At 41.6% G+C, this 12,428-nt stretch overlaps 1 protein-coding gene across 5 annotated transcripts; it reads right to left on the reverse strand.

Moving 5' to 3' along the window:
- Positions 1-1,103: 1,103 nt before the first annotated feature.
- Positions 1,104-10,163, reverse strand: LOC108930213 (zinc finger protein 345-like). Of its 5 annotated transcripts, none has more exons than XM_018745354.2 (3): positions 9,858-9,937; positions 7,250-9,350; positions 1,104-3,072 (listed from the first exon to the last, which is right to left on the reverse strand). In XM_018745354.2, the coding sequence occupies exons 2-3, from the start codon at positions 9,246-9,248 to the stop codon at positions 2,144-2,146; spliced, it is 2,928 nt and encodes a 975-aa protein (XP_018600870.1). In that variant the 5' UTR covers positions 9,249-9,350; positions 9,858-9,937; the 3' UTR covers positions 1,104-2,143. The 5 variants fall into 5 exon arrangements, with proteins under 5 accessions (XP_018600870.1, XP_018600868.1, XP_018600865.1 ...); XM_018745349.2 differs by lacking the exon at positions 1,104-3,072 and adding an exon at positions 10,118-10,156 and having other exon boundaries at positions 7,085-9,350; positions 9,858-9,887; XM_018745350.2 differs by lacking the exon at positions 1,104-3,072 and adding an exon at positions 9,593-9,665 and having other exon boundaries at positions 7,085-9,350; positions 9,858-9,898.
- Positions 10,164-12,428: the final 2,265 nt, after the last annotated feature.

Genomic DNA, 12,428 nt, shown 5'->3' on the forward strand with positions numbered 1-12,428 from the left:
TCCCAGATTTGAATCCAATTTCTAGTTTAGGAGTATTCGAACCTGCACTGCTAGGTAGAGGAACAGCTTTTACCCTACTGCATTCATCACTCACCAGCGTGCCACCTTTTGCATCTAGAATTGTACTGCCACCTCCAAGTACACTGGCACATCACTTCATTATCACTTTAAGTATTCTGGCTATCTATTGTTATTTATTGTTTTGTATATATATTTTTTGCAGTGCTATCTCTTGTTTTTGTCCATAGTCTGTGGAGAAGCACTCAAACAAGAATTTCCTAGTACATGGTACACTGTGCTTGTACTTATGACAATAATCCTTGAACTTGAACTAGCTATAGTCCCCTTGAGCAATGTAGTCAACCCCAGATTGCTCAAGTAAAATTATCCAGCTGTATAATTGGGTACCTAATTGTAAGTAACTCCATGTTGTAAGTTGCTTTGGAGAAAAGTGTCAGCTGAATAAATAACAAATAAATGTATGTCAGTCATTGACTTCTATCCCAAGGTGATCTGGTACCAGATACACTTACGAGCCTCCTTGCACCGGAACACAAGAATTGCTGACTGAAGGCGAGAAACTGCTTTTATTTGAAAAAGTATACGTTTCTGGCATTGAGTTCTGCATTCATCATTTGTAATATTTATTTGGGACAAAAGCTCATTTACTGTTTTTCAAAAGTGGCCTAGTGGTCAGCAGTCCTGCCTTCAGACTTAGGAGTTGCAGGTTCAAGTCCTACCTCCTCCTGTAGGACCCTTGGGAAAGGGGTTATCCAGCCCTATCCTTGTAAGCAGCGGAAAACTGTAAGCTGTGAAAGTGTCAGTTAACTGAAAACATGTAAAAAGTACCAGTGTGGTACTCAGCTCTGGCAGAGACGAGCAATTCTTTAAGTAACCTGGGATAAAAAAACATACACGTTTTTATGCAACTATGCCTGTGACATGACTCCATTATTATCGTTAACATAATGTCCGATTCATTTTAATTGGTCTGCACTGTTTTTCAGTCAAATATCACAGACAAGCAGTACTGTATAAATCACAAACTGACATTTTATTTGATGTTTTATTTGTCTTTTACAGTTCTTCTGAGGTACATCGGCTGTCTATGTTCAGGTGAAATGAGTAAAGAATTAGCGACTACTTAGACTACACTGCACAGGAAAACATCTAATACCTCATTCATCCAGTCACTAGCAGTAATCGCTTGTCCTTTCCAGGATCGCGATGGTTCAAAGCCTATCCTGGAGGCAAGAGAAGATACACTCTGGGTGGGACAACGGTCAAACACTCTCACGCACATAAACAAAACTTTTGACTGTGGGAAGAAACCCACATGAACATGGGGAGAACATGCAAATGCCATACACACAGATTCCACCACACATCCAAACACACAGACCAGAAGCCGTGACACATCAGTGACTTCCGCCTCTAATGGTATTTAACTCAAGATTCAATACGTTACAACAAAGCATCAACACAAAATAGCTAATTATACTTGTTTTTGTACATTTTGTCACCCAGTATAACAGGATTTGGGTAAAAAGTGAACTTCCTACACATGGCCGAGATCTGCTGCTGCTCTCCTGGATGAAAGTTTGAAACATCAGACATGGAAAAACATTTTGTGTCCAAGGTGTGGAAATAATCTCAAAACATAGCCATTCCTGTGGGAACCACCTCATAAGATGCCGAACATCTGTGGTTCTGTCAGTCTGTTAAAAAAACCTCAAATAAAAGGTGATTGAATAAAACTGCTGGAAAGTACTCTACACATATTAGTACAGACATGACATATGCAGGAAAAACAAGCAAGTCTTTTTGGGATGGTTATGTGAAGGAGGGAGTTCAAGGTTCAGAAGAAGAACACTGGGTCAGATTGGACAGAGGACCAAGCCTCAGGTCAGGGTTCCAGAGGTTATCTAGGAGAACGGAGTGTAAGTACAGACTTTCTGACGGCCCACACAAATTCATTTCAATTCAAATAAGCATCAGTTTATTTCCTTCGTAAAAACTGATTTCATTACGTAGCATATATTTAACAGTTTAATTTCACTCTGCTCCAGCTGCATCTCATCAGCTTGGAGGGCAGGGGGTTCACTGGTCAGTATGTACACAGTAGAAATTTACATCAAATCCTTCAGTGTTTCCTCTCGTGGCTTTTTAAACATTTCCTCAGAGCAAAACTCTTGCCACACTGAGTGCATGTGAAGGGTTTCTCGCCAGAGTGAACAAACTGGTGTTGTTTTAAGGAACTTCTGTGTGAAAAACTCTTCCCACATTCGCTGCAATCGTAGGGTTTCTCACCAGAATGGACACGTTTGTGGAGTTTTAAGTGCCCTCCTCTGGAAAAACTCTTCCCGCATTCAGCACATTCGTACGGTTTCTCACCAGAATGGACAAGCCGGTGCTGCTTCAAGGTGCTTCCGCGGGAAAAACTTTTTCCACATTCATCACATTTATATGGTTTCTCGTGAGAATGAACACGCTGGTGGAGTTTTAAGTAATCGCCTCTGGAAAAACATTTTCCGCATTCAATGCACGTGTACGGTCTTTCAACGGAATGGACACGTCGGTGCAGTTTCAAAACACTCGAATGAGAGAAACTTTGTCCACATTCACCACATTTATACGGCTTCTCGCCAGAATGGACAAACTGGTGCTCTTTTAGGTGACTTCCTCTAGAAAAGCTTTTTCCACACTGACTGCATCTGTATGGTTTCTCTCCAGAATGAACAACCTGATGATGGTTGTAGGTACTTCTGTGGGAAAAACTCTTTCCACACTGATCACATTTGTATGGTTTCTCACCAGAATGAATACGCTGGTGCTGTTTTAAGTGATCTGCTCTGGAAAACATCTTGCCACACTGACATTTATACGGTTTTTCACCAGAATGAACAAGCTTGTGGAGTTTTAAGGTACTTCCGTGAGAAAAACTTTTTCCACATTCACTACAATTATATGGTTTCTCACCTGAATGAATCAGCAGGTGCTCTTTCAAGTGACCAGCTTGAGAAAAACATTTTCCACATTCACTACATTTATGCGGTTTCTCACCAGAATGAACAAGCAGGTGCAGTTTTAAGGTAGTCCCGTGGGAGAAACTTTTCTCACACTGACTACATTTATACGGTTTATTATGGGAATGGATACGCTGGTGCTCTTTTAAAGTACCTGCTCTGGAAAAAGTCTTCCCACACTCACTACATTCATATTGTTTTAAAGAATTAAGAACATTGCGATGTTTTAAGTTACTAGACTGAGAAAAACTTTCTGGCTCTGTACTGGATGATCCTTCTAAGGGAGAATTCAGCTCTATGACAACCTCATTTGCCTCTGATTTACACTGATCAACTAAAGGACAAGGAACAGAGCTTAATTCATGCACCTGTACACGAACATGGTCTTCCTTTGAACCATAATAAGCAGTTTCGTTAATGTCCTTCTCTGTACAACATTGGTCCTGTAATGGAGAATTCTGCTCTTCCTCAAGTTCACACGTCTCTAATTTATATTTTCTGGATAACACAGAAGTGGACGACTTTAACTCATGTGAGGGACGACCAAGTGTCTCAGCGGTTCTGTGCAACTGTACATCAGCATTGTCCTCCATTATTTTCACCATCACGATCTCTGTTTTAACGTGGTCAGTATCCACATGCAGCACTGAGCCCAACTCTTCCATTCTGAGGCCCTGTACCTCAGTACAATATTGAGGGTGGGAAATGTCCTCATCGACAGGCTCAGTTTTTATGCATATGTCCATGACTGCTGAGTCCTTAGCGAAAGAGGTCACAGTGTCCCCAAAACAGTCCGATTCACACGGGAGGCTGTGGAGTGACAGCGAAGGGTCTTCAGCTCCAGGTTCTGCAATGATGGTCTTCTTCAACCTCTTGTGTTCTGTTATGATGCTCGGTGAGAGCCTGTTTGTCTCCTGTCAGTGCTCACTTACTCTTCTGCCCATGCAACATCATCTCTGCTATGGGATAATACACCTTGGATGACAGGAGGCAAAAGAGAAGTGAAACTGAAATTGAAAAGTGGAATACAGGTTAGGGTGCGTAACAAGGCAAAATGCTTTAGTTTAACTTCAGATTAAGGTTGGATACATATGCACTGCTGTTTCTCTGATGACCATAGCATTTATTTAAATATTTTAGTAGTTATAAAGCAAAGAATCGGATTACTAAGAACCAGTTCCGGGGTTCATTTACTGTGTAACCATCCTAGCGTAACAGAAGCGCTATCAGTTTGGAACCAAGGGTAAAAGCCCATTGGTAATGTTTTGCAGTAACTGAGGAGTTGTATATCAGTCTGAATGACACGTTGTCATTAATGTAAGAGAAACCTGTGCAATTTCAGATTATAATCACAGATCTATTGACATGTAGCAGTCGCGATGTACAAGTCCGGAAAAACAGAAGAAGGTGCGGTTCTGAAGTACAGTCAGTTTGTCTGATGTCACCATTGAAACTGCGTTACGTTACATACAGAACTGGAAAGAGGACAAACTATAAAACGTAGCGATAAGAAATGGCACTACAGGAGCAGCAGCTGATCTTTTTATATTACCTAATGACACTGAAACAAGTCTTATTTTCAGGGTTTAAATACCACAAAAAATAGCTTTTTTACTTCCATGCAATGTGTTGATTTTAGAAACTAGGATTAGTGATAAACTCGTCCATTTCAGTGTAAAAGGACACACACAGACACAACTGCTGCTTTCAAATGACACCTCCAAGTGCCATAATGAATTATTTCAGTAAAATTACTCAGCGACCTAAAACGACAAGCTGACTAGAAGCAGTTTTAACGCATTACTGCGCTGTGTTATACAATGTTTGTCGCCATGTGGCGCTATGAGAAAAATCCTGTGTATTACAATTGGACTCGTTGCGGGGGGACCGGAAGTTGTTTATCAATGGCTTCTTCCGCATGTATTTTCACAGTGGACGGAAACGCACGCGAATACACTGTAAACACCCCCACATTGGAACCCAGAGCCCAAGAGCTGCGAGGCACCAGCGCTACCCGCTGCGCCACCCTGACAAATTCGTGAGCCGCGGCTGTACTGACTGTATTCCGTCGTTATTTCCACTGTCACGGAAACTCAACGAAGGCAACACAAACTCGTTTTACGGCTTTCGTGTAAACACTGCAGTCCACAAGATGAGGTACAATAAGTTTGGAGCTGACGTGGTGGAACAAAAACACACCATCATCATCAGCCTGGACTCGAGCGAGAGTGAAAACCCCTCAGTTCGTCACCACACACACAGGTCTTCGTAGAAACCGAGCGACACGAGTGAGGAGACGGAAGACGTGCACAGCAAACTAAACTAAAGACGGTTTAAATAATGTGCTGCACCAGGTGAGAGAGCGAACAAACACCTTACCAGGGTAACACAGCGCCGTTTCGCTCCAGCACAGCGCGAGCGACGCCAGTCGAGAAGCGGTCCGCGCGCTCGGTCACAGCGCCACCTGGCGGCTCGCGGACATCGGTCCTCCGCTGCATTCGCGGGCTTCTCGTCCGCGAGACCGGAAGTGTGTCTGTACCGCCGTTTGATGCGAAAGACAAGTCACGTTTAATAAACAGAAGATTCGTAACACAACGTCCCCTGCTTCATTTACGCTTCGGGTCTTTTGGCAATGACAGTTTTCACGTTTCCTCAAGGACAAAATACACGTTTAATCTGTTATAATTCTTTCTCCTCCCCGAACTGGGCTTTTGTGTTTGCATCGCACGGGTCGGGGGTTCACACCGCCGGTGACCACGTCTGAACACAACAACACTCATCGGTGTACCTGGTACCAGAGCACCTTAAGTGGACGATGGACAGCGTGGGTGTTTCATCCAACTCGAGGCCGTAGGTTGCGGACATTCGTGTGAGAAGAAGAGTAGAGCTGTTAAGTGATCACCGGTTGTGGCGAGAAGGATTCCACGTACAGGATGCCAGCCAGACAGAACTGACAGACCCAGACATTCTGTGAAGGTTTTGTGGGAACCACCGGCAGACAGTGAGCTCAATCAGTCTCGGACCTCTGAGCAAACCTGGCTATTGCTCCCTTTGTGGAAGCCGTCGACAAACTGGAGACACGGGACAACTGCCTGGCTATTGATGATCCCAGCTGGCATAGGCTCGCAGCAAAAGGCCAAGGGCACCAGGTCCTATAGAGGCTCTCAGAACATAGTGGGAAAAATATTCATGAAATAACTTTGAACATATTAAAACCACAATATTAATCAGCGAATCCACTCAAATAAATTGTCAATTATCAGTTGCTCAGTCCATCCTTTGACATTGCTCTTAATCTAGCTAAGTGGCGTGATGCATTAGGAAGCAAGTAGCAACGTAAAAAACCTGAGATCATGTCATGGCACAGTTTTTTTTTTTATTGATTTATATTTTATTTAAATTGCTTACTATTCGGTAGCAGGAATGAGGAGGTGTCAAATATACAGCCTAACGAATGAACAACACAGAATCAGTATATAGCACTACAGGAGGATGAGATGGTGGATAAACAGAGAATAAACAACAGCCACACTGACTGAACCAGTAATAGTAAATGTGTTCCGTGAATTCAAGCTTCAGTACAGCACAATGAAAATGATACAACTACACTCGGTGGGCATCAGCTCAATCAGTGTAACAGGATTCAGTCTTCCATAATTCATGAACTTCCTACATGAGGTTCCGAGTTACTGACTCTCTCCTTGATGGAAGCTATCACTTTTTACTGGAGCATTTGAAGACAAGAACCTTTCTCAAGGGGGCTATGGCAGGAGTGGGACCCAAACCTCACTATTCAGAAAATAAGCATGTGTCTCGTCCTACGACTGATCAGTGGTTGTCATCATTTTGGATGGGCTTGAAGTGAGTTCAGGACTCATATGAACACCAAAAAGACCATTTGTAGTGAAAGACTATGCAAGGCAACGATGATTCGTAGACAGCAGACAGAACAGTGGTTTGAACTGTTGGGTCGTAATCAAAGAACCTGACTTCAAATTCCTGCTCCTGCTGTAGAACTTTTCTGCACAGTACTGACCCTGAACTGCTTCAGTAAAAACCACACAGCTGTATGAACGGGTAAATAACTGAGCAGCTTACCATGTAACTAACACTGTAAGTGTCTCACAACTTGACATGTTTTTTCACACTTAACTGCACCTGTATTTCATCAGCTTAGCTTTATTACGGAGTTCTATTTACACATGTATGAATCCTTCAATGTGTTCTCTCATGGCTTTCTAGATACTTTCTCAAAGCAAAAGTCTTTCCGCACTGACTACATTTGTATGGTTTCTCACGAGAATGAACAAGCTGGTGCTTCTTTAAGTGACCTCCCTGAGAGAAACTTTTTCCACATTCACTGCACTTATATGGTTTTTCACCAGAATGAACACGCTGGTGTTTTTTTAAGTGACCTCCCTGAGAGAAACTTTTTCCACATTCACTGCATTTATATGGTTTTTCACCAGAATGAACAAGCTGGTGCTGCTTTAAGTGACCTCCATAAGAAAAACTTTTTCCACACTGACTACATTTATATGGTTTCTCCCCAGAATGAATAAGCTGGTGCTGTTTTAAGACACTAGGAAGAGAAAAACTTTTTCCACATTCACTGCATTTATATGGTTTCTCACCAGAGTGACCTCGCTGGTGGAGTTTTAAATAACCTGCCTGGGAAAAACTCTTTCCACACTGACTACATATATACGGTTTCTCACCAGAATGAACGAGCTGGTGCTGTTTTAAGTGAACCCCTTGGGAAAAACTTTTTCCACATTCACAACATTTAAATGGTTTCTCACCAGAATGAACACGCTGGTGGTGTTTTAAGGTACCTCCACGAGAAAAACATTTTCCACATTCGCTACATTTATATGGTTTCTCTCCAGAATGAACACGCAGGTGGAGTTTATAGGCATTTCCGTAAGAAAAACTTTTTCCGCATTCACTGCATTTATATGGTTTCTCTCCAGAATGAACACGCAAGTGGACCTTAAAGGCATTACCATAAGAAAAACTTTTTCCGCAGTCACTACATTTGTATGGTTTTTCACCAGAATGAATTACCTGGTGTCGCTTTAACTGGTCTTCTTTGGTAAAACTTCTTCCACAATCACTACATGACTTCTCACGAGAATGAATAATCTGGTGTTCTTTTAAGTGACCTCTTTGGGAAAAACTTTTTCCACATTCGATGCATTTATACGGTTTCTCACCAGAATGGATACGCAGGTGCTCTTTTAAGGTTCCTGCTCTAGAAAAACTTTTCCCACATTCAGAACATTTATAGGGTTTCTCACCAGAATGAACACGCTGGTGTTCTTTCAAGTGACCTCCTTGGGAAAAACTCTTTCCACAGTCACAGCATTTAAATGGTTTTTCAACAAAATGAACACATTTGTGGACTTTTAAGTGACCTCCATAAGAAAAACTTTTCTCACACATACTACATTTATATGGTTTCTCACGAGAATGAACACACATGTGCTGTTTTAAGGAACCTGCTTGGGAAACACTTTTTCCACAGTCTCTACATTTAAATGGTTTTTGATTTCCTGCAAAAACTAAACTTTTCTCCAGCTTCATAAAATTCTTATGTAGAAGGTTATCTACAGCATGACCAACTGCTGTCTTTGTACTGGATGAGTCTTCTAACTGAGAATGATGCTCTACCTTAACTTCACCTGTCTCTAATAGAGAAGGAAAAGTACTTAATTCATTCACCTGTATATTTGTGCACTCCTCCTTTAAGCCACATTGTGCACCTACATTCATTTTCTTTTCTGTACAAGAAGGTTCATGGAACTGAGAATGCTGCTCTATCTTCACTTCACCTGTCTCTGATTTATATTGTTTGGGTAAAAGACAAGTAGACACGTTTAACTCTTGTGAGGGAGGGCAGAACCCCTCAGTGGTGCTGCACAGCTGTTCATCAGCACTGTCCTCTTTAATTTTGACCATGACAATTTCCGTTTTAATGTGGTCAGTGTCTAGATGCAGCCCTGAGCCCATCTCTTTAGAACTGAAGCCCTGAAGCTCAGTACAATATTCAGGGTGGGAAATGTGCTCATCTTCAGGCTCGCTTTTTACACACATATCCATGACTGCTGCTGAGTCCTCAGAGTAAGAGGTCACTGTGTCCCCAAAACAGTGTGATTCACATGGGAGGCTGTGGAGTGACACTGAAGGGTGTTCAGCTCCTGCTTCTGCCATCATGATCATCTCCAATCTTGCTTCCTTCCTTGTTGCGATGCTCTGTGAGGTCCTCTTTGTCTCCTGTCAGTGTTCACTTCCTCATGCGCCATAGAAGCTGCTTCAAAAAGACTGATAAAGGAGAAGAATATCTATCAATATCTAGCACAATGCATAACCATACCAAGTTTGATATTAAAAAGTTAAAATGATCAACAAATAACACTGGTACTGAGCAGGCTGGATTCTCATTATACAAATATTAAAAACCTTCATTTACCAGAAACACCTCATTTAAGTGATGCAAAATACTTTGGTTTAATGAAAAATTGAGGTTCAGACATACTGCCGCGTTTGCTTCATGTGCAACATACCTCAAGTTTATCCATTAATTATTTCTGCAAAAACTAGTATGATTCCGAAGCAGCAGCACCTGCTCAAGAGAAGCTGTGACATTTTGGCAGAATTACAGGGACTCGAAAAGCACATCACTCACAACAACACTCATACAACACAAGCCTCAGGATGTTTAATATAAATTAATTATTGATTAAACTTCGCATAATTTTTAGGACACAATCACAATGAATAGACACTAAACGGAAAATGTCGAATATATTTAAAACAAGGGCAGCTCACCTCAGTGTTTCCTCCAAAAATTCCACACAGCTGTGTAACAGATGAGTAAAATAATTCCAATTTTCAACCAGAAGCAGAAGGACCAGAATATCAATATAAATATTATGATGCAAACACCGCGGCAGCGAAACGCTCGGTCTCTTCAGTTTGGTACAAAGTTAGCAACACAAACGTGACACGTATTTTAAATTTAAAAAAAAAAAAAATCACGATACAGAAAGATTTTTCATTCGAGAAAAAAAATAATAAACACAGCCTACCTATCGGAAAGGCGGCGCCACCATACCTAGGCAGAGCGGAACCGCAGCGCAGACAAAGACGAACAGAGGTGTCCGCACTCGGCGAGAGCGACACCTGGCGGCAGGCGGTCACTGCTCCGCCTGCGCGCTCCAACAGCACCGTGCGCATGCGCGTTCCCGGCATCAACATTTATTTCTCTCGCAAAATGTCTGGCTTGTCTCGAAGCTAATGTTCCTTGCGATGATTATTAACCTTTTATTTCATCCAAGGAGACTTATGAGGTTACGCACACATCCTAGGCACAATTTAGTCACCAGCAGCACATCTTTTTGACCAGAACCAGAGCACTGGAGAGACAAGCCACGTGAATGGGACCACACAGTTTTCTTAGTAGATTCATAAACAATAACACATTCATTTATTCACACTTTTGGGCTACTTACCATGATTTACCTAGAGCTGCATAATATTCCCGGAGCAGTCACTTTTTGTCACTTGTGTAGACAGCTGGTAGTGTAGTGGTTTGGGTTTCTGCCCAAAGGTTGCAGGTTTCACCTCTGGCTGTAGTACTGTTGAGCAACATACTTACTCTAAATTGCTTCAGTATAGTTACCCAGCTATATAAATGGGTAAATAACTGTAGGTAGATTAACCTTGTAAGCTGCTTTGGAGAAAAGCATCAGATAAATGATTTATGTCAATGCGCGAGGCATAGCAGGTGAGGCCCCCACCCAAAGTAGTTGGAATACCCCACTGCAACTAGTCTTTTCAAGACCTCAATACCTTAGAGGTACATTTTCTACGAATGACTCTGAGCGTTTAAACCATTTGTTCAATGGAGATCCGACAATATAAAACACTGGTGTTGTTACATTTTTCCTTTTTATTGTGACTTGGGTCTGTTCACATTTTAGAAGCCATTCATGCAGAAATCCACATAATTTCACAGGCTGTACAAACTTTTCCTCACAACTGTGTAAAACCCCCATCGATTCATTTTCAACCAGGGTACATAACTATTTCAATGTTGCTAAAATAAAAACTAAATTAAAATAAATTTAAACCAATTATTACATTAAAGGAAATGTGAAAGGTCTCTGTAGCATGTTGTCCAAAGATCCAGCTATAAGACACTAGAATTTTACATTATTTTACATCTTCTTCCAACTGTGCATCAACTGCAAAGCTCTCCCTTGTAAGAGGGGTCATGTGATCAGTACTACTTTTTGTATGACCCATCAAACGCTTCACCCACCTTCTCATCTTCACTTTCTTCTTAGTTTTCTGTCCTTCAGTCCACAACTTGATGCCTGAACTGAACACCATTTTTCTACTTCAGCAGTGAGATTCTTTTCCAAGTAATGCTCTCCAACTCCTATCCTGCTGCTACTTCTCGGTGACTCCACCACATCCACACAAAGTTTCTGTTCCATAGAAACGACAACTTACTTTTTTGTCCATCACTTACTTATTTTTAGCATCACAGTTCAGCACACAATAACAAAGGCAAAAAAAAGAGGACAAAACAGGTCTCCGTGTAGAACAAGATGTTTCGAGAGAGGCAAACATCACCGTTCGATGTCTGCACACAGTTCCAAGGTTTTCACTCCAAGGTACTTTGCAACTGTCCAGCGTAAAAGAAACCAAAAATTCGGCCGCCTGATAACATGGAAGAGTGTACAAGGAACAGAACATATGCTTGTTTGGTTCCTAGAAGCTATACCTCATAATCGACTTTCATTGGTCAGTTAGTGCAATTTATACTAAAAAAAATACATATGTGAAATGTAATTTAAATGTGGTTCAATTCTCAATGTCGTTCTCTCACGGTTCCTTAAACACTTCCTCTGAGCCAAAGTTTTTCTACATTCATGTCTTCTCACCAAAATGAAGAGCCTGGTGCCGTTTTAAGGGACCTGCCTGAGAAAAACTTCTTCCACAAGCAGTACATATATACGGTTTCTCGCCAGAATGAACAAGCTCATGCTGTTTTAAGTGGCTAGATCGAGAAAAACTCTTCCCACATTCACCACATTTATATGGCTTCTCACCAGAATGAACACGCTTGTGAAGATTTAAAGTTCCTACTCGAGAAAAACTCTTTCCACAATGGCTGCATTTATAAGGTTTCTCACCTGAATGAACAAGCTTGTGGACATTTAAAGATCCCGCCTGAGAAAAGCTTTTCTCACACTGGCTACATTTATATGGCTTCTCACCAGAATGAACATGCAGATGGTTTTTTAAAACACTTAGAAGAGAAAAGCTTTTCCCACATTCATGACATTGATGTGGTTTCTCACCAGAATGAACACGCTTGTGGAGATTTAA

The sequence above is a fragment of the Scleropages formosus genome, chromosome 1 (assembly GCF_900964775.1).
Source record: "Scleropages formosus chromosome 1, fSclFor1.1, whole genome shotgun sequence".
Lineage (NCBI taxonomy): Eukaryota > Metazoa > Chordata > Actinopteri > Osteoglossiformes > Osteoglossidae > Scleropages > Scleropages formosus.

Coding starts and splice junctions, on each gene's coding strand:
- LOC108930213 (XM_018745354.2), bottom strand. CDS start 9,248: ATGATCATGATGGCAGAAGCAGGAGCTGAACACCCTTCAGTGTCACTC. Junction 3,073..7,249: donor TCTAGAAAGCCATGAGAGAA/CACATTGAAGGA, acceptor TGCACCTGCTTG/TTCATTCTGGTGAGAAACCG.